This window comes from Amblyomma mixtum, chromosome 8 (assembly GCF_055824585.1).
Source record: "Amblyomma mixtum isolate Tamu chromosome 8, ASM5582458v1, whole genome shotgun sequence".
NCBI lineage: Eukaryota > Metazoa > Arthropoda > Arachnida > Ixodida > Ixodidae > Amblyomma > Amblyomma mixtum.
Window position 1 is genome coordinate 69,520,371 of NC_143019.1, and position 26,474 is coordinate 69,546,844.

At 44.8% G+C, this 26,474-nt stretch overlaps 2 protein-coding genes across 2 annotated transcripts; one reads left to right on the forward strand and one right to left on the reverse strand.

Annotated features, from left to right (window-relative positions):
• Positions 1-1,820: 1,820 nt before the first annotated feature.
• Positions 1,821-18,427, reverse strand: Polr1C (RNA polymerase I and III subunit C). Its single transcript, XM_089558442.1, has 11 exons — positions 18,200-18,427; positions 18,003-18,074; positions 17,594-17,701; positions 16,862-16,994; positions 14,315-14,431; positions 14,170-14,219; positions 13,973-14,038; positions 11,779-11,845; positions 8,569-8,691; positions 3,892-4,008; positions 1,821-2,022 (listed from the first exon to the last, which is right to left on the reverse strand). Exons 1-11 carry the CDS (start codon positions 18,257-18,259, stop codon positions 1,901-1,903), a joined length of 1,035 nt encoding a protein of 344 aa, XP_089414568.1. The 5' UTR covers positions 18,260-18,427; the 3' UTR covers positions 1,821-1,900.
• Positions 18,428-18,527: 100 nt separating this feature from the next.
• Positions 18,528-25,284, forward strand: AP-2sigma (adaptor protein complex 2, sigma subunit). Its single transcript, XM_089558443.1, has 4 exons — positions 18,528-18,651; positions 18,853-19,002; positions 21,357-21,530; positions 23,799-25,284. Exons 1-4 carry the CDS (start codon positions 18,649-18,651, stop codon positions 23,898-23,900), a joined length of 429 nt encoding a protein of 142 aa, XP_089414569.1. The 5' UTR covers positions 18,528-18,648; the 3' UTR covers positions 23,901-25,284.
• The last annotated feature ends 1,190 nt before the right edge of the window (positions 25,285-26,474 follow it).

The window sequence follows — 26,474 nt, forward strand, 5'->3', positions numbered from 1 at the left end:
CTACAGTCATCAAACTTGGCTTCTACGTTCATTTTTTCCTCCTCTATCTTAAGCTACATTGGTTTTCTTCTATCTCTTTTAGTTCCCGAGTTAACACGCAGTATGAGCCATTAAAGGCTTTCGCCTTAAAACAGCAAACAACAAGCTATCGATAATGATAGTAGCCGTCACACAATAGGCATTGGTGAACTTGCCAGTTTACAAGAATGTCTACTTAATTTTATAAAATAAAAGGAATGATTTAACATGCTGATGTGGTTGCAGGTGAGTTGTGTAGCAGTAAAAATCTGCACAAAGATATGTGAAAGCAACCACAGGCTCCTGGCCAGCAACAAAGCCAGTCAAGCAAAAGAAGAACACAGCTGGCATAATGGACACTAATATATTCGTAGTATGTGCGAGGCTTAAAGGTGCACTGAAGAGGAATCTGAACTCGTCTTTTTGCCACGGGAACTCGATCCACACGTTCCCAGCATTCTTAGAAACTTCGATTTATTGCCCTGTGTGGCCGATTTCCCCAATTAAATCGAATTAACGCCCGGCTCTCGCCTTTTTTTTTTAATTCTCCCTCGTACGGTGGGCGGACTCGACCAACGCGTGGAGTGCCTTTCACCCAGTCCCGTGGCGGCTCGCCGCTCTGCCATCGGCAGAGTAATGCGTAGTAATCCGCAGAAGCAGATAGTCCGCGCGTATTTTTATTTCTGCGGGCTTATTTTGGGGCTATATTATCTGCGAATGAAACTATTTATTCACGGAAACCTAAAAAACAACATAAAGCGAAAGCAAAGCCTCCACGGAGCTGGCTGAAAGGCACTCCACGCGTTGGTCGACTCCGCCCACCGTACAAGGGAGAATTAAAAAATAAAGGCGGGAGCCGGACGTTAATTCGATTTAATTAGAGAAATCGGACACACAGGGCAATATGTCGAAGTTTCTAAGAATGCTCAAAACGTGTAGATCGAGTTCCCGCGGCAAAAAGGTGAGTTCAGATTCCTCTTCAGTGCACCTTTAAGACTCCCTCAAAATATATTTTGCAGCTTCTTGAAGCAAGTTTAGCTGCCCTACAGCATAATGCAGACAACTCATTAATCTGAATCACTCCTTTATTAAAACTGACATTTGATCCCATCAGCCCCCCTTAATTTAATTCCACATAACTGAACAAATTTCAGCTCCCTTTGAGTTCATTGTAGAGTCGACTCTATGAAAAATTAACTCTGCTGGAGAACATCTTTTCTTACCTTGCTGCTGGCATCTCGAGAGTAGGTTTTCGCTGCTCTATTCACGAATCCTTGCCTAGTGCATGACTGCTGACCCTTTCCATAAAGGGATTTTCAGCTTTATTTTTCCACCCCTAACTACATGAAAAGTCACTAACCACATTTTCACATGCTTGTAAGAACACTGTTTAAATCAATAAAAGCTACAATACATGCTTGTTAGTTAAAACTTGCTCAGTTCGAACTCCTAGTTTATTTGAACTGGCTCTTTGCTCACAGTAACATCAAGTGTATCAAATACTCCCTTTAACTCGAATTCCATGCAGTTTGAACAAATTTTTGGTTCCCTGTAAGTTTTTTTTTTTCGTATTAGTACAGCTGAACCTCGTTATAACGAAGTTAATGAAGGACCCCGGCGGTTACTTCATTATAGCCATAGCTTCGTTATAGCCCGTGTTGACCGAGCTTCAAAGGGGAATCTTCATTCCTTCGTTATATCTATTATTTCATTCTAAACCGTTTCGTTATAACGAGGTTCGATTGTATTGGGAGTTCACTGTATTGTACCACAGTTTGCAAACGCAAACAAACACCTGTATATCAGCATCACTGCCTGTTTATTGCAACTGATGAATAGTAATGGTTGAACTGAGCTTTGCGATTTGGCTTTTGACAAGGAATCAGCCGTGAACTTGCACGTGTTCCAGCTCGTCGAGGAACATCTGGCACTTGGCCATCAGAACCTTGATGGCCTCCGTGACAAGCAAGTCCGGAGCGTAGGCGCCCGTAGACTCCACCGAAACTGAAATGTGGAATGAGGAGAATCACTAGTTTTAGTACGCTTAGTTGTTGCATTTTATGAAGCATAATTGACGAAGGCTATCGTGCACCAAACACAGGGTAAAATAATGCTTGTTTTGATGATAAAGTACTCAGTATTCTACTAGTTTTTCAAAAAAATTTTTAAAATGGGCATGGGTCTTGTGAGTGAATCACTTGCTCACTTGTTTCATTTCATGAAGCAACAAGCTGGAACCCCGAAAACCCAAAAAGATGCTTTCTGCATTTTGCAACACACTCAATGTCAAGCGTTCACGTGAACAAAATAAAGGCCTCTTGAATTTCGCCTCCGTCAGAATTCCACTGTCATGGCCGGGATCATTTGATTTCAATATATTTTATTTGCACTAAACGAGATCCCAGCTCCATCTTTTCATGAAATTCAGAAACAATAGCAACAGCTTTTAGACTTTTAAAGTGCAAGGATGCTATTCCTGTATATTAAACTAAATTGGTTAGAATGCAAAATTACCTGAACTTAGCTGCACACATCTGAATCGAGACAGAGTCATATCTCTCCAGTCAAATCCCTGCCTTAAAATAAACATTAACCAAGTAAACTATATGAAGGCGTCCCCCTGATGGATGAACAATTTAAAAAAAATTCAAACAGACAGTGACACCTTCTTTCCCTCTATGCAACTTTGAGGAAATTGAAGCAACAAGCAGTCCTCCAAGTTCCACTAGTGCACGACTCAGTGTGGCCAGACTCGCTGCCTCTCTGAAGGTTGCCATGAACCTAAGCATGGCCAGTCATGAATTCACCTTCAAAATACATGGCCAGGCGTTTATGCCTTGTGTCGACAAAACCCCAGAAAAGTGAACCACTAACAGCTGCTGGCACAAAAGCGGCACAAACTGCACAAGTTCATTAAAAGACATCAATGTTGTGCATCTAGAAGACTCAACTGTCATGATATAAATGATTTTTATGTGCAAGTATTCACTGAGGAGTAGCAAGGGCAGTGGAACTTTAAATGCGCAATCTTTATTCGTTCATGATGATGCAATAGCTGTGCGCCTTCAACGCACTTTGCCATTTCCTCTTCAAGTATTGCAGATGAAGGAAATAGGCTCAGAAGAGTTTATCAAAACAAGCCACTACTAATGTCCGCACGATGGAGCGTCGACATGGTGGGGGACATGTAAAAATGACACGAACACACACATGAGAGCAGATGTAGGCACCATATGTGCTGCCTTGCTAGCTATACAGACCCCAACATCAGTGGCCACTTTCTGGTGAAACCGAGCAATGATACCAAACTGTGAAGGGACCTTTGGTTGGAGAAATTAATGGAAAAGCAACATTTTACTTTCCATAATGTAGGATAAACACAAAAGTTTTGAGTTTTACATTGAAAAACCATCAGTGAAAGAGCCTACTCTGAAAAATTGCTCACGCACGGGAAAATTTGCTGCATTCTATGTTATGATTACTTGAAAGGGCATCAGAAATAACTCGCTGTGGCAGATATTTTGATGCAGCACGGTTTTGTCACAATGGGGATTCATTGTACGAAGAAACAAAAAGTGAGAAAAGGTTTAGTTTATGGGGTTTAACGTCCCAAAGCGACTGAGGCTATGAGAGACGCCGTAGTGGAGGGCTCCGGAAATTTCGACCACCTGGGGTTCTTTAACGTGCACTGACATCGCACAGTACACGGGCCTCTAGCATTTCTCCTCCAAAGAAATTCAACCACCGCGGCCGGGATCGAACCCGCGTCTTTTGGGTCAGCAGCCGAGCACCATAACCACTGAGCCACCGCGGCGGCACAAAAGTGAGAAAAGAAAAGTGACAGAAAGCCATGACCAAAGGGAGGCTACTCACAGATGAAGTGGTCTTTGACCCGCGTCAGCTCAACGGCATCCTTGAGGTCGTCGAACCTGAACACGTTGCGGCTGCAAGTGTCAATCCTCGCGTTGGCCACCCTGGCCGCCTTGTGACCTGTGGCAGTGTGAAACACATGCGACAAAGTGTCCCCTGGGGATTAAAGCGGTACAGGCACCAAATCTTTTGTTGCTTGTGTTTTTTCTTCTTTAGAACGATGTTCGTGAGATTAATAAACATGAATCACCATGTGGAATTCGCCTGTGCCTAGCTAATGATTTATTGTTCTCCCATGCACAATCAGTCCGGAATACAGCGGCTGAACAGTGGTTGCAACACCACAAGTAGGCACTAAATCATGTGAGGCATACAGAAACTGCAATGTAATCATTACTTTGTTGTTTCATCACATACTGACGTGTTTCAGTCAACTCTGAATATAAGTCGACCCCCAAGTCACAGCCCTCACCGATAAAAAAAAAAATTAACCTCGAACATACATTGACACGCACGTCCCCTACCCTCCATGGGGTGACATCGCAGCAGGCGCATATTTATAACCAAAATAAGTGTAACAATGCAGCCACAAGGCCAGTAGTCGAAGGCGAGAGATCAAAGGCAATAAAACAGTGCCCCAGTCTGCGTTTAATCCTTGCGCGTGGACGGCTGACAGCTGCAAACCGAACACAGCCAATGGTCCTTCAGTTTTCGATTCTGGTGTGACGCGTGCTACAGAGTTTAACGTAAAATTGCTCTCATGCTTTCTTCTTCTGAGAGAACACGACCACCAGCGTGAGCAAGTCAAGTAAACGACAAATGCGCTTTTTTTTCCTGACACGTAGATCCATGCATCCTGCTGAAAATGGGCACCGGCACGAGGCACACCTGCGGCTCAGCAGAAACTATCTTAGACCCTGCAAATAGCTTGACTCCAGTTATTAGTCGACCTCTCCATTTCGGACCATTGTTTCTAGAAAAAAACCCGTCTAATTATACACAGCGCTATACAGTGATTCACTCCGACTCTTATGCTAGCCTGGTGCAGCAGCAGGAATAACAGCCAGTAAACAAACAGCTAGAACATTGCAGTTTTTGTGTGCCTCATGGGAACGATGATACCTCAGGAAAGCTGCTTGTGGCACAATATTTTGCTTCGCTTCAACCAGCTCTGTGCCTAGCTTGTAAAGCCCCACCTCGATGGACACTTCCCAGGCGTACACGCGAAGCGCCTGCGCGCCCAGCACGCGCCGCGACGGGCGTCGAAAAGTGGCATTCACCTCCATGCTCCTGGTGCTGGCTCGCTCCCCCTCCCGAGCCGAGCCGACTGAAAGAATGTCAAGCCGTGAACAAAACATGGTTGGGGGGCGCCCAAAGGACGAATTAAACCGCGAAGAAAAGTTCGGGGAACACGAAGCTATGAAGAAAAGAGTCCTCGAGAGCCTGATTGTTGTCAACCGGACCCCGCTTCCGACGCGCGCGCTAGCGCCCGTGCGCAGGCGCCGGTATCTGACATGCACAGATATCTGCGCCCCGCTCGCGCCTGCTCGCGGGTAGCGACTCGCGCATGCGCAGACAGGCTCCAGCGTACGCCCGTGCGCGTAGGCGCTCCGCCCGTACGCCTCGGAAGTGTCCATCGAGGTGGGGCTTAAGACACGGAGTCTGACATGAGAGAAAGAACCCATATTTTAGCATTGCCTGCGCATTGACTCTACCTACACGCTGGCATGGCTGCACATAGTTTGTCATAAAATGTCTGTGAGCAAAAAATATGCATTGCGGGTGACGTGCAACACTGTGCACCAGTACGCCCACTTTTTTTGCACTCTGCGCAGTCTTGAAGACACAGGGTGCTTCTCTGGGCAACACTGCTAAGGTGGTGTTTTCTGAACGCCTAAAAAGTAAGAGATGAGCGGTAATGACGTTCCTTTTTGGATTTCTTAGAGAACACAGGCATCCTGACCCAGGGGTAGGTTTTCGTTTTGTTTTCCTTTTTAATGATTACGCACCACAGGCGGAGCGATTGCCGAAATCATCGATGTAAGGCTAACCCCACTTGCTCCACAAGGCAACCACCACCACCATCGCCTCATTCAAACCTACGACATCAGAACCACTGTTCCATAGCTGAAGCTGTAACCAAAATTTCATGGAAAAAAGAAACTTAATTACAAATAATTCTGCAGGCATAGACGAATTGCATGTCTCGATACATGCTTACCAATCGCACATGCATCATTCCAAGACAGAAAGGCACTAGGAACACTGATTACAACTCTATCCAATTTTAACTCTATGCAGAAGTAAATTTTTTGGCTCCTTGTGGCTATGCTAACATTTGTTAGCCAGCAATGGCCCCATTTCTTCCTAATTAGATTTAGAAAAGGAACCTCTTCTTTTTCCTCGCTCCTCGATTCAAAGTTACAATGCAAAAAAAAAACAAAAAAACTGGAGGGGACATTTAAGCTCCACCTTAAGGGTACGACGAGATAGTTTTGATGGGTTAATGCCCCTATATGCGGAACTGACCATTCTCTACTTAATAATATTGATACCCCTCCTGGCGCAGTGGTGCAGCGGTTAGGGGATGCGCCACTGCCCTGCAACGGCAGGTGCTGCCACCTGTGGGGCTTGTGGGGTCCAAGATGCTCTTCCCGACTACCGGCCAATCGTTAATTTAGCAGCCACCTGCCATGGTGGGCAGTTTGCTCACAATCCGGTGGGCAGGTTGGGGTCACGTTACAAGGTCACGTGACCTAGGGGGCGCACCAAGGTTGGTTCTCATGAGAATTATTCGTTCACACTGCCAATGATGACGGCGACAGGTTTTCCACGGAACACTATCCCTTAACCTTACTACATTAATAATTTTTAAAAAAGCACGATAACTGTTAGGAAGGGAGTGGCGCTGTGGCACTATTCCTTAACATTACTACATTAACAATTTCTAAAAAAAAAACACGATAACTGTCAGGAAGGGAATGGTGCTGTGGCCTAGCTTCAGGAATCCTCAATCACAAAAAAAAACAAACAAAAAAACTGTGACGTCACCATAGCAAGTGAGATGAGCCGGGGCGACAATACCTACATTTCACTTCTTGGCCTTTTGCTATCGTATGAAAGTTTTCTTTTCATTAAAAGCGGCCTCTTCATCATTGAAGCACCGCAATCCGTCAACACAGACCAACTTCACTTCGCTCTCAGTGTCCTTTTAATGAGGAGCCCACTGACCAAGCACTGTCCATGACTCACGAAATGCAACTCTCATTTTCTCCCCAAAACAAAATAAAAAGGAGTTAATGGTCAACTGAACCATGCCCAGAACAATTTTTTAACATTAGTCAATACAATACTGCCCTGCCACGGTGGCTCAGTGGTTACGGTGCTCGGCTGCTGAGTTGAGAGACACTGGTTCGATACCGGCCGCTGTGGTCGAATTTCGATGGAGGCGAAATTCTATAGGCCCGTGTACTGTGCGATGTCAGTGCACGTTAAAGAACCCCAGGTGGTCGAAATTTCCGGAGCCCTTCACTACGGCATTCCTCACAGCCCGAGTCACTTTGGGACGTTAAACCCCATAAACTCATAAAAAAACTCAAAGTGCAACTCATCCACTCATTCAGGGTGCAGACCAGTCTACAAAGCTCACTTTCCACGAGAATCAAGGCATAAATTCAAATGCATTTAGGCGTTATTTTTCCTGAAACTGAAAAAGGAATTTGGTTGCTTCCCCACAATCACTGTTTTGCCACATCTGCAGAAAATTGCACAGCAGAGGGCACCAACGAGTTAGGTCAGTGGGTGAGAGTAGGAAGTTTGCGGGGATACGGTGGCTTCAGCTCGCACAGGACAGGGTTAATTGGAGCGATACCGCCTTTCCTGCAGTGTACATAGTTAGGCTCATGATGATGATGATGGCAGAAAATTGCATAGTGTTATGTTGCAAGCCACATAACTCTGACCTCATGACGTCTATTGCATCACTGCAGACTGCTCCATTATAACAATGTTTAGTTTTAGTTCATGGGGTTTAACATCCCAAAGCGACTCAGGCCAAGAGAGACGCAACAGCGGATGGCTCCGGAAATTTCAACCACCTGGGGTTGTTTTACATGCACTGACATCACACAGTACAGTCAGGCCGGAATGAAACGCGAACACGCATATGTCATACATTTCTGCTTTGCAGCGAGGTATTCCTTTACAACCTATTTTCGATTATGCCTTTCAGTATGCCCTTTACCCAGGCACATGAATCAGGCTAGTTGTACACTTCAGCTGAAAGCAGGCAGGTAAAATATTTTGTTTTCTTGACATGCTCTGTTCGCGTTTCATTCCGGCCTGACTGTACATGGGCCTCTATAACTTCACCTCCATCGAAATTTGACCGCTGTGACCAGGATCGAACTGGAGTCTTTCGGGTCAGCAGCTGAGTGCCATAACCACTGAGCCACCACGGCAGCCCCATTATAACAATGTTTAAGGCATCATGGCACATCACATGTAGGCAGAGCTTCCCAGTCACAGCACTTCGTTTCGTGGTTCTCATCTAGGCTAGCAAAACAGATAATTTCTATTTCATCTTTTACCACCCTCATCTGGACTAGCCTGCCCTGTAGACCATCAGGCAAACGTCTCCAGCAGTAATTACAGTTTTCCTCCTTCTTCAGCACAACTGACCATCTGGGGTTTCATCCAGTTCGATGACTCCATTGGAGAAGCAGGTCTGAAGTCGCTCCGCCTGTTCATCAAGCACTGGTCTCAGAAGCCGTATCTCTGGCAGGAGACGGTACGACGCTGTTGCTGCACGCAAAGAAAATTGGAAAACATGACAGGCATGCTCGAAAAAGAAGCGACACTCCAAAGATGCTTTGTGGTTTAATCATGGCCCCCGGTTTTACATTCCCCGGCCTGCACTCTGGCGTGTCTGCTAAGTGCGCGTGACTTCAACTGGGCATGTTTCTCAGAAACTGCTTTTAAAAAATGGCTACCACCACCATCTAGAGCCAGACCAGGCGAAAGCTTCTACCCACTGTATCGCCGGTGGGTACACAGCGGCACTGGGGATCGAACCCCGGACCTCCCACATGCAAAGCGGATGCTCAAATGACTAGGCCCCCGCTGCGGTCACCAAATGCTTTAATATAAATTGGTAAGCATTTAGAGCACAGGTTTTCTAATGTTCACATTTGCGCTATACAATTATTCACACGATGGACAATGCAGTTAAAACAGAGGTACCAAAACAGACACCGAAGCACAGACGAGCTCTGAAGTACTAGCAGGGCCCCAGTGTTTGTGGTTGAGCAAAGGAAGAGCAGCGCTTTTGATGCTTCCAAAGCTCCAAACTGTTAGAAAACCATCCCCAGTCCAGACCCATGGGGTACAAGGAGCACTGCAAGTGCTCTACTACATGTCCTAACAGTGAACGCTTTAGGGCCCAAGGCACTGGACCCAGACTGTGCATACACTGCAAAACCAGCAACTTGCAGTGTCAATCTGGTGCTCTATAGTTTCATAGCAATGCAGAGGGTACCTCTACAACCTCTGAAGGGCACAGTGCACAGTTGTGTATGCGGACTGCAAGAGTTGGCCGGACCACCAGTTGGAGTCCAGCGCGCCTTGCCAGACTCGCAAGGTCCACGTGATGCGAGCAAATGCACATCACATGGAGCTTTAGCTTAAGAGTATTCCAACACAGCATCCGAAAGAAAAAAAAAACTTTAGATTACAAGGTATCAAGAACGGAGGCTGCAGTAACGTTAAGAGATCGGAAACGGGGAAGCGGAAGAAATGGGCTTGGGCGGGGCATGTAATGCGAAGGCAAGATAACCGCTGGTCCTTAAGGGTAATGGAGTGGATTCCAGGAGAAGGCAAGCGTAGCAGGGGGTGGCAGAAAGTTAGTTCGGCGGATGAGATTAAGAAGTTTGCGGGGATACAGTGGCCGCAACTGGCAAAGGACAGGGTTAATTGGAGAGACGTGAGAGAGGCCTTTGCCCTGCAGTGGGAGTAGTCTGGCTAATGATGATGATGATGAAGTGAGCAGAAATGGCTGCTGAAAGACTAGAGAAAAATGCTAAGTACTAAGGCAAGGAAAGGTTTATGATGCCTAAAGAGAGCAAGCAGATCAGCACATCAAGAAAAAGGCCACCAGACGAGCCTCGTTTTTGTGCTCAACGACCATCCCGTGGCCTTCTTGTTCTTTTGTGTTAAATTTTAACTGCTTAATCGTCATGATTTACCATCAATTCTCTGTTCATAGTACATTCATTTCTGTCGTCCATTTCTCTCTACTTTTAAGGGAGGATTTTAGGCAGCCTTCAGAGGGTGCAGTAAAAAGGGCGGTGAGGAAAAGCATATTTGATCGACAACAGGCAACACTTGTCGTAAAAGAAAAAATCGACATGAGAAAGCTAGCCAAACTTCTTCGCTTCCATTTTTCCATTACGACGAAAGCTGCTTGCTCCAGGTTCAAGTAAGTATGCTTTTCCTCACCCCCTTCTTTTTACTGCACCCTCTGAAGGTTGCCTGTAAATCCTTCCCATAAGACTACAGAGAAATGGTCAAGGGAAATGGGGAAATGAGCTTGTCCACAAGGCAGGCACACTTCACTTTACCCATGGCGACAGGGAATTATGTTTTGGGTGCCCTGTCGCCATGGGTAAAGTGAAGTGTGCCTACCTTGTGGACAAGCTCATTTCGACAGGGCACCCAAAACATAATTCCGCCGCCGCGGTGGCTCAGTGGCTATGGTGCTCGGCTGCTGGCCCGAAAGACGCGGGTTCGATCCCGGCCGCGGCGGCTGAATTTCTCTGGAGGAGAAATTCTAGAGGCCCGTGTACTGTGCGATGTCAGTGCACGTTAAAGGGACACTGAGGAGAGCTCTATTAATATTTTTTTTTATAGCAAAATCCGATAGTTCGGCATTTCATGGCTTTGTTGCCACTTGGCCGGCAGCGAAAGATGCATTTATTTCTAAGAAATTTGGATTCGCAGTTGAAATAGTTTTTCCCGCCGCTCTGATTCAAACTTGGGATTCTGCTATGACGACACAGAACTAAGTGACGTGAAACATGACATTCACATGACGTAACGCAGACTCCGTGATTTCTGGCGGCCAGCAGTGCGGCCCAGCAGCAGCCGAAAAGAAAGCTACCGCCGGCCGCACGTTGAAGGCATCTATCGGCTATTGCGGCCGTCGCTTCGTTTACATTTGCACCGGCGTTTTGCCAGCGTTACAATGGATCCCGTTCTCGAAGTCGTCAACGAAGTTCTCGCAAATAGACGCCTTTAGCATACCGTGTACCTTGTTACCGTTAGCGGAATACCGGGAGCCCCCATACCGCTGAGAGCAAGCGCTGATTGGTCCCGGCGCTGCAGGAGCGCGCGTAGCTATCGGGTACGTGGCGCCATCTGGCGACGTCAAGGAGATTTGCGCATGCATTTGCTGCGCCTCAGTGATTCGTAGCTTCTCGTGTCCTAGTGTTGCTAGAACTATTGGTTCTAGCAACACTGTTTTGTTCTATGACGCCATGAAGCTTGTACTTGCGAGTTTGGCCTGTGGCGGCGATACCTGTATTTTGGTTCTTGCTCTTTTCTATGTTACAGGAGCTTTGTTGTCAGTATGAATGGCGTTTCTGTAATCAGGAGCTGGTATTCTGTCGATGCAAGTCAACTTCAATTTCTCCTCAGTGTCCCTTTAAAGAACCCCAGGTGGTCGGTATTATTCAGCAGCCCTCCACTACGGCGTCTCTCGTAGCCTTAGTCGCTTTGGGACGTTAAACCCCGTAAACCAACCAACCAACCAAAACACAATTCCTCATTGAGTGCAAAGCCATTCCCGAGGGCAAGGATAGCTGAAGTAACCTGCACGCAGATGCAGCAACTTACCTACAGGTGAGAACTTCGCGTGAACCTGGCCTGTGCCTTTCAGGCAGTGCAGCTTCAGGTCAATCTCCTGGGGAGACGCGCAAAGAACAAAAATAATGTACACAAGTCGTGTTCAGACACATGCATTCAATGTTTGAGCCACAAAAAGTGCCCGGATGTCCCCACACCACTTTCGATAAGAGCTGCATAGAAAAGCTCTTGACTACATTTTCCATCGCAAGATCATTTAAAATACGCTTTGCCATCCCTTACTGCAACATAAACAATCAAACAATGTAATTACGATACTTCAGAAAAATTTGATCTAGCATTTTCAGACTAGTGCCAGGCACAGCGTAGCTTGAAAGCTGCCTTCTAATTTTCTACTTGTATGGCAGAGTCTCAGAAACAAAAACTTTAAGCAGAGGCTGCATTTTCAATCATTGAGCATCGTGCACGCCACATACAACGCAAACCCAAAAAGGCATGGCAAAAGTCACAGAATAGCCACACATTAAGCATAGTTTAAAGCTCGAGTTATTATAGCACAGCCTAGGGCAGCAATAAACATTTTCTTTTGCGTGTGCTATTTCCTATATCTATGTTTAATTTCTGTAATAAATATTTAATAACTTCATCTCTAACCATTCTAGTTTTTCATGGTAGAGCTAATGAGCTACAGTGCACCGTCTTGGGGAGTTCATAAATGTGCCTTGCATTCATTAAGATAAAAATAAATTGCAGTGTACTTATCACTAAATACATCACAGGTTTTCCTTTGACAATGCAATGTGCGCAACTGCTTCGACGGATTTACCTGCCCATTTGATGAGTGAACTCACTAAGGAAAAAAAGCCTGTTCACACAGTTCCATGGAGAAAAAAATGCAGCGATACAGCTTAAAAAAAAAACGTGCCTTAAATAACGCAACAGATCAACACACATCAGTACTGTGTAAGGAAAAAAATTAACTTTACATTACAGGCTGAGCAAATTGGAAGACAAAGAAATGAGGTCTATTAGGAAAGCATGCCATCGAACACTTTTCCAATGGACGACTGGCCAGAATTTGACAATATTCAGTAATTTTTTTCGTCACCACTGTTATTATTATTCAAAGTTATTGAGTTAATTGAGTTCTTAAATTATGTGCATCTAACTTTTTGGAATATTCTTGGTATTTTTAACTACTCTTGTCCTTAAATGCGCTCTAAACCACTGTAAAATTGCTCAAAATGACAATAATGGCAGAGTTCATAGGACCCAGTCAGAAATTAATGCAACAAACACGGGAGCAGTTTGGAGACACACAGTGAAAACAGATATACTTGAGTGAGAAAAATTTCAGGATGTCAAGTTTGCACAACTGCAGACCTTTAAAGGGCCTACATATAAAAACTCCACCTGGTAGCCGAAAATGGGACTTGCAAAGAAATAACCTTTCATTTTTACAGAGAGAGTGCAGCACACAGTTTAACCATACCCTACCCCTAATTTCTGTCTGCTTAAACTTCTTCAGTAGAATGAAACAACTTAAGGGGGGACGAGGGTCTTAAAATTGACCTGTTTATTTGTGGCTCGAATCTCATGAAATTTTGCACACAGATGAGTTTTTCATCATCTTCTGATTCCAAAAATGAAGTCATAATTGAGCTTGGTGGCCTCAGATCAAAAGTTATCTTAAATTCTAGACTGTAATTTGGTAATTTCTTACGCAGCTTTAATGAACTTTCTCATTGCATTTTGTTGTTTTTATTTACATGAATTGATAGCCAGAGAGTTCCCATACCCGATGACATTCTTACTTTTTCTGTTTAGGCCACGTATAAATAGCAGTTTACAATTAGCTTAACGAACTGCAGCGTCATATACTGCGACCTTTTACTTTCGACATAGTATATCAGGATGACATGCCTTTAGAAAAAAACGAAGAATGTCATCGGGTATGAGAACTCTCTCACTATCAATTCATGAAAATAAAAGCAACAAAATGCAATGAGAAAGTTCACAAAAGCTGCATAAGAAATTACCTAATTACAGTCTAGACTTTGTAAGATCTAAGACCACCAGCTCAATTATGATTACATATTTGGAATCAGAAGAGAAAAATTCATCTGTGTGCAAAATTTCATGAGATTCTAGCCATAAATAAAAATGTTAGTTTTAAGACTCTCATCCCCCCTTAAACAATTATGGTAGCAAAAATACACCTTACCTGGCCGGGCCTGAGCTTTGCGAGGATAATGTCATCGTGAACCGGCTTTGGAGGCTTGTTCCCAAACTGCAGTATGTTTTGGAGAAAGGTACGTGAAAAATTTGTCCTACACATTACGAGAAACATGGCTTCTGCTCTGAACACTTCAAACTTGAGTTCACAAGCTAAAAGGTACAACAAAAGAAAAAAACACTCACAATTTCTACTTGTGAGCCAAGGGGGACCCAGGTGAGGTGCTTTGTGTAAACTGAAAACATTAAAAGCGAGAAAAAAATATGATTGTTAAATTGTTTCTTTGGCATAAAAAACTGTGATGAAAGTAGCAATCAGTTTAAAACTTACCAACGTGGTCCCTGTAAAGTTCATCAGGAACAGTTGCATCCTTTGGTGCATGTGGATTTTTGGTGCATTTGACCTTGAGTTCAAACTCAACTGTGTCCTCTGGTGAGCCCTCACTCCCTGCAAAGCATAAAGCGTCAGAAAGGTGCAATTTTTCATCAGACAAAAATAGTAATAAATCTAGATATGTACCACATGGTAAACCTCAGAGGCAGGACTAGTGCACTGCATGGGCTCGGGCCGGCCCGAAAGCCCGGGCCCGGCCCGCGGGCTGGGACGTGATCTGTTTTGCCGGGCCTGGGCCGGGCCCGGGCCTGAAGTTGTGGGCCCGGGCGGGGCTCGGGCTTAAAGCTACGGATCCGAGCCGGGCTTGGGTCCGTACAGACACGGCTGGTGTCCGACTATTCATTCACTATTGCAGAGTGAAGTACACAACTGCGGCACTGGAGCTGCGACACGGATGAGATATGGGTTATATAGTACGCGCAGAGAAAAATCTAAGCTTTATTCATTGACTTATTTATTTCCTTAGTTCCACGCCGCGGTGGCTTTGTGGTCAAGGCGCTTGACTACTGAGCCAGGGAACCAGGGTTTGCTCTTAGCCTCGGGGCCGCATTTTTATTTAGGCGGCAAGCATGACAGCCATGTACAGTCTTTGCCAAAAGTAAAAACTGCGCGGTTTACCTCTCAGTCGTATATTGAAGTTATTATGCCAGCCCTCAAGCTCCGAATCTCTGTACGGTAACGAGAACACCTCTACTCACCTTCAAAGAACTTTTTTATCTTTAGGGAAGCCGCGATGGCTCTATATGCAAACGAGAAGCAAACCATGCAGCCTGGTTACTTTTGGCAAAGACAGTACATTATAGTATCATTGCTCTTTGAAGAAATCCAGGTGGTCGAAATGATCCGGAGCCCTCTGCTTCGGCGTCTCTCACACCCTAACTCCCCTTGGGCCCTTAAGCCCCCAAAACACAGCTTTTATTTTAGAGCTATATTTTTCTCATGTGACAAAATTCACGAACTAAAGCGTGTTTGGTTATGCTTTTGATCAGCTGACCGGATCGTCTCGTAAATGAAATAGCCACAAAAGCTCGCGAGTGATCACGTGGTTCGCGCGTTATCTTCTGCTCCACCAGCAAGAGTAAAATTTAACCGGTCTTGATTGGCCACTGATCGTTTGTCATCCCAAAACATACTTATACACTATTATAAATGCATTCAGGAAGAACATTAGTTTAGGACGCTTATAGTCTTCAAAGCACACATCATGAAATACTCAAGCCTTTTAGCTTTTCGTTTTTGCTGAAAGGCGACCAGTTCGGCTATGAGTTCAACCTGTGAGATTGTGTTCGCTAAAAAAATCCTACTGCTTGCTAGGCAGCTTTAATGTTTATACTTCACGGGCAGCAAATTATAACTGATTAAAATCATGGGGGAATGCAAAGTAGTCTATTACACGTGTATGAAGCCTTTTTTATTTGTCTCTCGGAACTTCCGAGTTTATCATTGCGCACCTACACGAGATCACTGTCCAAAAAGCGGGTCTGGCGAGCACTACTCTTAATCGCTTCCTTCTGGGTTAAAAAGAACCAACTTTCTGCAAGCCAAACGTGGTTTCAGAACCTTTGTCGGCCAGTTTCTTATCGGTCTAGTAGAAGTCTACTTGCTCAGAGTGAGCAGTATACCTCATGCGTTACTGTGAAACAGGCCGGGCCGAGCCCGGGCTGGGCTTAACTCCGGGATTCACGGGCCGGGCTCGCTAGAGCGATAACTTAGCGGGCCTGGTCTTGAAGCCGCAGGCCTTGGCCAGGCTCGGGCTTCAGGTTTCGGACCCGGGCCGGGCTTGGGCCTCAGATTTAGGCCCGTGCAGTGCTCTAGGCAGGACATCACCAAAGAAAGTGTCGCAATTGGTAACTCTTACAGTTTAATCTCATCTATAAACTAATTAAGCTTGCATGTCAGGAAACTTCAAAAAGGTTTAGGTTTAGGTTTATGGGGGTTTAACGTCCCAAAGCGACTCAGGCTATGAGGGACACCGTAGTGAAGGGCTCTGGAAATTTCGACCACCTGGGGTTCTTTAACGTGCACTGACATCGCACAGTACTCGGGCCTCTGGAATTCTGCTTCCATCGAAATTTGGCCGCTGTGGCCGGGATCGACCCCACGCCTTTCAAAAAGATCGCATCTTTCAAATTTCAAAAAGATCTGACTTCATCACCGCCATCAAAGGGCTAGGTGAAATACAAACTGACATAGCTTTTTAAGCCACATTCAGGATGTGAGATTCATACCTATATAGCCCGACCATATGCTTCAAATCAACATACTTTAATATTTAACATCAATCACTGTACCGTGATGTTACATCAATGAACGAAAACACATGCCTCAGTGAATTTTTCTGAATGGCACTAGCAGCATGGACGCTTTTCAGATTTCCTAGGCTGCCTTGTATATAAACAGAAATACATCCAATGTCTTGGGAATCAGAATGTCCCACACAGCTATGTAAGTGCCCAGATTGCAGCCCCCGATTTCTTTACGCACCACTTTCCCTGTATTCGAACATCCTTGGGTCGATGTTGAAAGGCACGAGGCCGATGCGGTGAGCCAGGACTTCATCCTGAACGATGCTCGTGTTGTTGTACAGGTAGACCTTGTCGGGCGCCATCGTCGGTACCTGCAAGAAGAAGGGCACAAAAGAATTGTTTGTGAATGCAAAAACCAAGACCAACTGAACTACAGACCTGCACACTTGGCAGGGTCCTATCGAGCAGCGTGCGCCAACTTTCGTTAGCTTTTTGGTCGTTGAGGGCGCTTGGATGACCTGTTCGTCTGCTATGATCATCATCATCGTTTGCCATTTTGTGCATGCTATTTAAATACTTTTGTTTTGTCTTTCTCTGCTACCTTGTCATCAGCAATGAAAATAGCCATAATAACGACTTATTTCGCTCTGGAAGAGTATAAAAAACATCTTCCTTTTTGTCCGCTTTCTTTCTGTCGGCACCATCTTGCCTAGCACAGATAAATGGATGATAACGACTACGTGGACAAACGACAAAACTGCCTTGTTTGAAGTGAAACAATGAAGGAGGCCATTTTCTCAACAGGTGTATATTAGCGCCACGCCGCCCGTAATGTTTATATCCTAGCGGCAAAAGGCATGAACTAGAACATGCGCGATGGAGCAGGGCCACTTGTGCAAGTCTGTAGTTCAGTAGGTATTGGCAAAAACACACCCAACCAAGGCAAGAAGTGAATGTCAAGGCTACGCACCTCTGCGAGCAGTATCCTGCGAATTGCATTTGCAATGGCCGGGTTGAGACCGATCATGTCGAACTCCATAGTTGTGTCGTCCAGGGAGACGATTCCAACCTTGAAGTTCTAAATGCATCAAAATAACAAAGGTATTAACGCATCTACACTAAACACTTGTCATTTATTTTCCCCAGCAAAATTCACAAACGGCAAACACAGAACGTTTTTCCCAAGTTGTGTACTTTAAACTTTGCACGAGAAACAAGAAAATTGGAAATAACCGGACAGCACGTTGTTTTTGGTTACGGACGTCCAAAGCTGCCGCAACAAAGCTATTCCATGCATTTGCTGCGCTTATTAGTTTCTAACCGGGCACGCAATGAACGACAACTGCAACGCAAATAAGCACCGGAATAAACCAACTCACTTTGGCGAACTTTCGGATATCCCAGCTGTCATCGATGCCTGGCCTCGCACCGCAGTGATCGGAAGTTTCGGTCTGTGATGATTTTTTACAGGAGGTGACACCAGACACAAAAATTAGCCATGTACTAGAGAATAACAGCACATAAAAGTGCGCATATACAATCAAGCAATCCCGGTAATGCACATCCAGTCACTCACATGAAGCAGGTCGTGCTCACGGAGATGAACGTGAGTTCGCATTCTTTCAATGTGCGTCATGGTTCACAGTTTCAGTAGTACTGACCGAGCTTCTATTATGCAACGCTGAATCGACACACCAACAGGAAGAAATATTAAATAAGTTCACAGCCACTTTGCGCTCGCAAAGCACGTGTGCATCGTAGCTTGCGTCTCTGGCTTGCCGCCGTCGCGAGGAGGAAAGCTATTAAAAGCCGTGGACAGATAACACCTGACACCTGTAAACAAAGTCCCTGGACATATGAGTGCAGTGTTAGCAGCACAACAAATGGGTAAAGCGCGTCATCTGTTCAACTTCCGCAGTCTAGTCGGCGTTGTGCACTTCCGGTTTGGGCGGCTAGCAATAAGGGAGGCGGAGTAGTCGGTCAGGTGCGGTAGCCGGTAGGCAAATTTTTGATTACTCAGGAAATATGGTGAGTAGCCCGTTTTGTTACATTCCAGTTCACCCGTGAGATGCTACCAATGCGTAGTGCATTACCTACCCTAGTATCCCACCATACGCGATGCTCCTCTACCCTGTTTCACTTTCGGCCACGGGGATTGTGTCACCCGCTGAATTGAAGCGCCGATAATTGCCTTTTCTCTTCGTTATTCTCTGACCTTTTCCTTTCCAGATACGCTTCATCTTGATTCAAAACCGGGCCGGCAAAACGAGGTTAGCCAAGTGGTACATGAACTTTGATGACGACGAGAAACAGAAGCTCATCGAAGAAGTTCACGCTGTAGTGACGGTCAGAGATGCCAAGCACACCAATTTCGTCGAGGTAGGTGTTTCTTGAACTCTGCGCTTGACCTTAACCGCATTGAAGTGACCTCTGTACACCTACTTAGCACCACTATTAGTTTGCATCGTTAGTGTGCGGAACTTTGCTCATTTTCGGACAACCTCCAAGTTGGTTGTCTAGTCGAAGTGGTAACCGTTTATCGGCATTTAAAGCACTCCAGGTAGGTGGCTGGTTTTGTGCGATATTATTTTCCTTCATTTTATAGTGAGCGTAGGTTCTGCATTTAATTCGCACTTTTTTGGAGCTATTTGTCCTCGGTTTCTAGTGAGCAAAGCTATTTATTAAAGTGTTCGACAGAAACAAAACTGAATTTGCTAATATTAACGTACCTGTGCGTCTTATTTCATTACATCTGTATGTGCCGATGTTGTTGGCCGTTTTTAAACATTTAGTGTGGTATTGAATTTTGAGCAGAGCACGGATATGCTTGGAATAGTCCATAGAATTTGCTTGTATTATTCAAGAAGCCCTATAAAACCACTGTGCAAGTTTATTTAGTAGTAACGAAAATTGAATCAGCATAACATGAGATGACATGAACACGTCATAATGCAATTTTACATTTTCTATTGCTTACGTGCCTAAACCTACACAATCTTGCTATCAGAATCTTTTTCCTTCCCAAAATTTGTTTGGTGACAATTTTCTAGAAGCTCCACATAAGTAGGCGAAACAAATGCATACAATAGCTTGCCATATACTTAGGCTATCCTGAGCACTACAGTCTCTGTCCGTGGCAAAGAATGGAAAAAGCAGACTTTATACGCTTTGCTCAGTATTTATGGTTCAGTGTTTGTGTCACACATTACCTTCACATTCAGGTAGATTACTGTATGCACTAATCAGAATACAAATGAGGTATGGGATGTTCATTTTGTTTATTCAAAATACCTCTTGAAAGCCTTCGAAGGAAGGTATTAGGAGATGAAATATAGCACACAACCAAGAACAGTAGGAGATCATGGGTGGCACAATAGGTCGCCTGAAAGTGAAATGCAGAAGAACCCAACCCATTGGCAGATTACATTGTAAAGCCCAGCAGAAATATCTGTTTCATGAAAGAAAAAATAACATCTTAGCAGATGGCACAAAAAAGGAAACATTGAGTATTAAAACTAGTAAGGATTAGCTCTTGAGACCTGGCTATGTCCTCCTTCATGACAAAGGTGGCACCTTAGATTTCACTGTGCTGTACTGCAACATAATTCACCTTTTCATGTTAAGTGCTTGATATTTCATCAAAATAAATGCGGGGCATGCTCGGTGAGAATGCTTCTGTACTATTCTCATTGAAACAGGAGAACCTAAAAGCTTCATCTTACCCACAAGACACTCTGTGTGCTTCGCGCATCATAGCCTTAGCTGTTTTTGCACCATTAAACTCAATATAACTGAAACAGGAGAACCAAGTTTGCACCAAAGGTCACCCATCCTTCTAATAGCAGGCGAAAGTGTAGCAGAAACATTGACATTTTACTGCTGAGAACTGTTTATGCCTTTGATCGGCTTTGGCAGCTGTGTTTCAGCAGGAGTGAAAGGCAAAAGTGCTCGTGTACTGAGATTTTGATGTGCATTTAAGAACAATAGGTGGTTTGAATTAGCATGGAGCCCTCTACTGTGCGTTGCCATTTGCTGCAAGGCAATTTTAGCTGCATTCTATTTGCTCTTTATACAGATGCTTGGAAAATTCGGCGTTTTACTTACCGACAACCTGAACCCAATAGATGATCATTAGGCTCACCGCCATCATTACTATTTTAACACAACATACTTTTTCAGACCAATACATTCAAATTTGCCTATTAACTTCGAATCAATGCAGACCTGAAATAACCTACCAGAAGCAGTAACACTGAGTGATAACTTAAGACGGCTTCAGTAGATTTTTTAAATATAACTTAAGGTCATTTCTAAGATCTTTACCTATCCTGTATTCAGTAAATATGGTTGGGCTAGTGGCGACGCTTGTGATTTATTTTTCTTGCAAACTGGTGACTCTGTACTCAAGATGTGCATCACGCCAAATTAAACCTTAATTTGTCTGCAGAATCAATTTCAGTTACGCCAGTATCAAAAAATTTCTCACCCTCTACTTGGACCGAATGCTCGAGGTCCACAGTATTGCATAAGTATTGCATATATTGCATAGGTATTGCATAAGTAAGTATATATTGCATAAGTAAGCATATATTGCATAAGTATTGCATATATTCATACTCATTGTGCACTTTTCGCTATGCAATTGCAATGAACTGCTACCTTTCAGTTTTGGAGGGAGTCAGTGCCTCTAGTGCCTGGTGTCCTCACTCTCGGTCATTGACCTCTTGTCGCAGTTCCGCAACTTCAAGATAGTTTACCGGCGCTATGCGGGCCTCTACTTCTGCATCTGCGTCGACGTGCACGACAACAACCTGGCCTACCTTGAGGCCATCCACAATTTTGTGGAAGTGCTGAACGAGTACTTCCACAACGTTTGTGAGCTGGACCTCGTCTTCAACTTCTACAAGGTATGTGGGCGGCATCATTCCTTTGAGGCGGCTTGCTTCCGTAACCGAGCACCCGTCAGGACAGGTTTCCGGTAGCCACCACCACCGCTTCTCACCATTCTGTGACACCGTAATGCACCACTTCTGAGATACTTGGACCCCTTCGTGGTTGTGTTGGCTTGAATGCATGGTTTGTGTAAACCCCGCCGCGGTGTCTCAGTGGTTACGGTGCTCGGCTGCTGACCTGAAAGACGCGGGTTTGATCCCGGCCGCGGTGGTCGAATTTCGATGGAGGCAAAATTCTAGAGGCCCGTGTGCTGTGCGATGTCAGTGCACTCTAAAGAACCCCAGGTGGTCGAAGTTATTCCGGAGCCCTTCACTACGGCGTCCCTCATAGCCTGAGTCGCTTTGGGACGTTAAACCCCAATAAACCAAAGCATGGTTTGTGTATAAGTGGTGAAAAATGCATCTTTGTTCATAGTGCACTAGTTAATAGGCTAGCTTGTTCATAGTGTGCTAGTTTTGTTCATGACTTTGTTCACTGTGTACAGGCTGACTGGGTGGAGGTATATTGACGTAAGATTCTATTATCTGGACTCGTATCACCAAAATTTCATCCACTGCAGGGCAGAGACCTCTATCCTTGCCCCCTCTGTTAGCCTTTTCTGCACCAGCATAAGGCACCCTATCCCAGCAGACCTCCTAATCTTGTTTCTCACCCGACTTGCTGCTGCTCCCATCTGTTTTTCTTTCCTTGTATTCCACTCTGTTGCCCTAACACAGGAGTTCTCATTCTTTGTAGCCCCTCAAGGAGCACCAACAGTTTTCAAAAGGTGCCAACAAACTTTGTGCACCTTGACTTCCATCCTAACTAACATGAATGTAAAAAGACGATCTTGATTCATGGGCCGTAAGAAACGCTCAAATTAATCATGATTGACTGTTTTAGTGGTAATCTTCCGTAACCAATTGCAGTATGATAAAAGGCTCTCATGGATTTAGGTGCTCAGGCAACCCAAGAGTTGCATGGAATTAGAGAACCCTGCTCTAGCTGACTGTCAGGGATATATGAATTGAAAGTAGAGAATGACCTTCTGCATATATATGGGAATTGACCCAATACTCTATTGCATCATACCCTTAAGAGGAGCTTATTAAGTGTCTCCTCCATTTTTTTTTTTTGTTCCTAATTTCCGCACGGTTATCCAACTCAAATTTGGTCTTGATTCCACATCGCTCCCCTTCTGTCTCTCAAGGTTATAAGCCATTTTTCTTTCAACAGAGCTCTGCAACTTGGCAGGGTGAAGTGCCTAGATTGCAACTGATGTGCACAGTTTTAACGAATGGATCGCTGCAAATCTTGGTGCCAGTAATCTATATTGTTTGGCAGCTTTGTAGCGCAGTTGGAACCATAGAGGAATGGCATGATGCTGAGTTTGTTAGTGGCGTTGACTCCTAACCTTTTCAACTTGTGCAGCTGATGCCGAACACCAAAAGCATTCAAAATTTGCAATAATAGCTCACAGCAGCCTTTGTCTTACAATTTGATTTTGTGCCTTCTTGCACTATTAAGTTGATGTTGTTGAGGTTTGCTGATTTTTTAAACATTCTATCCCTTCTTTGCGTGCGTATGACTGTATGCGCCCTAGTTTTAGATTCATTGAAATGACAGTGGTTTGAAACGCTTTGCTCTTCCATGTTGCACTTAGCTTTTCTTCCTTTCATACTTGCTTTTTTTCTGCTTGTCTTGCTTTTTCCTCCGAGTTAATCTCAATCATCTGGATTCAGTGTTACGTGTTGTGTGTTTGCAAAAAAAACAAATAGGGCAGTTCAGTTTAGGTACGGTCACCTTCAGCTGTGCCACTGTTGCTGGAAAAAAAGAAAAATTGGAGGTGACACTTAAGCTTCGCCTTACAAGGACATGACGTGGCAGCGTTAATGAGTTCATGCCGCTGTATGCGGGACTGGTCGTTCTCTACATTACATTCATGGACCCCTGGGAGTCCTCACACCACTACTCGCACAGTGGTGCAGCGGTTAAGCGATGCGCCACTGCCCTGCGGTGGAAGGTGCTGCCACCTGGTGGGGCTTGTGCGAACCAAGTTTCTCCTCCTGAGCAACCATTAGTTTAAATGCCACCTGCCAGGGTGGTTAGTTTTCTAACCCTTCTCCGGTGGGTAGGGGGTGGTTGCCTGGGGCATCCTACGCCACCCTATTTATCACTCACAGCACCGACTACTTTAACGCTATCACGTTAAAGAGAAAAATTGTTTCTTCTTTTTCGGCCAGGTGTACAGCGTCGTGGATGAGATGTTTCTCGCCGGCGAGATCCGGGAGACGAGCCAGACGAAGGTCCTAAAGCAGCTCCTGGTCTACAACTCACTGGAGTGAACAGGCAGGGCCGCCGGGGGCTCCTCAAAAAAAAAGCCGCTTCTCCTCCCGCCTTGCCACGCACCGACCTGCACACAGAAGGAATGGACCGGTTCAACTGGGAGAGAGTCGGGGATGGCGACGTGCTGACGACGAGCAACCACATTCCTCAGCGTGTCCACACTGCGAACGAAGACCCTTGGCATTTTCGGCCTCTTTCGCATGTGTTGTCATTCTGCAACGCCCCCCTCCACACCCCGTTGGGCGTATTATTTTACTCCTCATTTACTCTCTAGGAGCACTGCAGAGTTTGTGCGCCAATGGCACCAGCAATACTCCCCCCGACCTAGGTGCTTCTTTCGTCACCTTCCAGTTCCAATGCTCTGAAGTGCGATGCATGCTTCTTTTCATTTTTGTCCTCCTTCTGTTCTCTCCTGGAAAGTAGAGGTGTTCTTGAACAGGATTACAGAAAAGGCTCATCCGTACCATTGCGAAAAGGCAGTGTGTGTTGTGGTCACGCGACTGCACCTATTGCAGTCGTTGTTGTCCCTGTTAGACTTGTGCACTTTCTGAAAACAGCTGTGGGCCCGAGAGCTGTATTGGTTATAGCAGTGTTAGTTTGTCGCCAAGCTTTAGATAGCTAAGTACACAGTGCTTATTTGGTTAAGAGGAAGCAACTGTCACTAGTAATTTTGTTTCATTTTTATTTTACCAGCTTGCTTCTGAACTTTCCTCCTTTCCTCAATTTGCGTGCAAGCCAAACGTTTGCTGAGCCCTGCAATTCGTTATTCGTAGGGAAGTAGTTACAGCTTTGTAATTATCTGCCAAGAGTTGATGCAAGGAAGTTTAATATATTACATTGTTGTTACAAAGGCCGTTTCAAGACACAAAAACGTTTGTCGGATGTCTTTTTTTTTTTAATGCGTAAAACTGGCCGCTGCAGAGTCATTTAAGTTAAAATTGCGTGTCTTGAGCAACTTTTAAAAAGCTGTCACTGATTCCTACTGCTTTTTCCAAGGCCGTCAAACTGAGTTTTAGTGTACTCATTTCCAAGGACCCAAAAAGTGAGGCAGTTGTACAGAGAGCATTTTTAACACATTAACCTGCTGCACAGAGCCCCGTTATGACAGTAGCTTGTGTGCTTTGTCTTTACTGCATCTAGTTCGTATTGCACAAAAAAGGTTTTCCGAGTCGCAGGTAGGAAGGATTGTGTGTCGTGCGGCTCTCGTTACATCGACCCGAGATATATTACAATACAGACCACCTGGTCACTGCATGCACCGCTGAGCAACTTGCATGGTTTTACCGATGGTTTGTGGAGGGAGAGGCTGTACTTGTGGTGTAGTGTTATGTAAAGTTGTAACCTGTATAACACCTGTACATAAAATGCCTATCCTTATTGAAAGGTTGTGTGGTTGCGTTCTTAAATTTAATGCTGCTTTAGGATTTCATCGATGGACAGAGCAGCTTCGACATTCTTCAGATTGGCCAGCTGTGCAGTGGCACCACTGGTTGTTGGATTTCATATCGGGCCAGAATGAAATGCTAATTCCACCTTAGAACAGAAGAGTTCTGTAGACATTCAGCTCTAGTAAGCAACTGGCATGGTTCACATTTCTGTGAAGGGTAAGTGTTCCATCAAATAGTTACAAAAGGACATCTTGCTCCATAGTCTAGGAATGAGAGGTGCTTGCATTTTAATTTGGCCCTGTGGTACATCTGTGTTGCCTCGTGCCAATTCGAAAGTTCCAGACCTGCAGTCATCCACATTGCTCTTGCTGGCAAAGTAGATGGCAAAAATACTAACTGGGTATTACAAACACTGCTGTATTTATTCTATTGTACGTGTTTCAGGTTAAGCATCACAATAACATCGGGTTGCTTTAGCAGCCGTCGGTAAATGCGAAGTCTGAGTTGCAGGCCACACCTGTATCAGCATAGTATCTAGGATTGGTTATGTAGGCATTACATATAGACTCCAACCTTCCACAAAGCAATCCACTAGGGCTCGTCGGCAGTGAGTTGTGATCCTTCATTCTAATGACTGTTTCAGTGATAAAAATTACCGAAAATTGCTTTCCTTGCTTAAGGCACGCACTGATTAGTGTTAAAATTTGATGCAGAGATGGCATAAGACATTTTTTTTTATCAGTACAAAGTCTGGATGATGTGCTTGCCCGATTCGATCAGAATTCGAAATCCACATCATCTGCAAAAACAAGCAGCTTTCACATAATACCAGTGGTGCCATCTGGTGCCCATCCAATTTTATTCCATTAGGTACAACCCAAACCTGTTGAACTTAGGGGCAATTTGTTATCAGCAGCAGCAGCCTGATGATGGTGATGAATTGCCCCGAAGTTCAGTGGACTTAGTTAATACCTACTGGAGCCAACCAAACCCGTTGAACTTGGGGTGGTTTATGCGCAGCTTCAGAGGTAAAACACTCGTTCCTCAGGTAGGCACCAGATGGCACTACCAGTATGTTATATGAAAGCTGCTTGTTTTTGGGTCGCTGATACTACAGATAACGTGGATTTCAAAGCAGTTCTGATCGAATCAGGCAAGTACTTCATTAGAACTGAGTATTGAAAA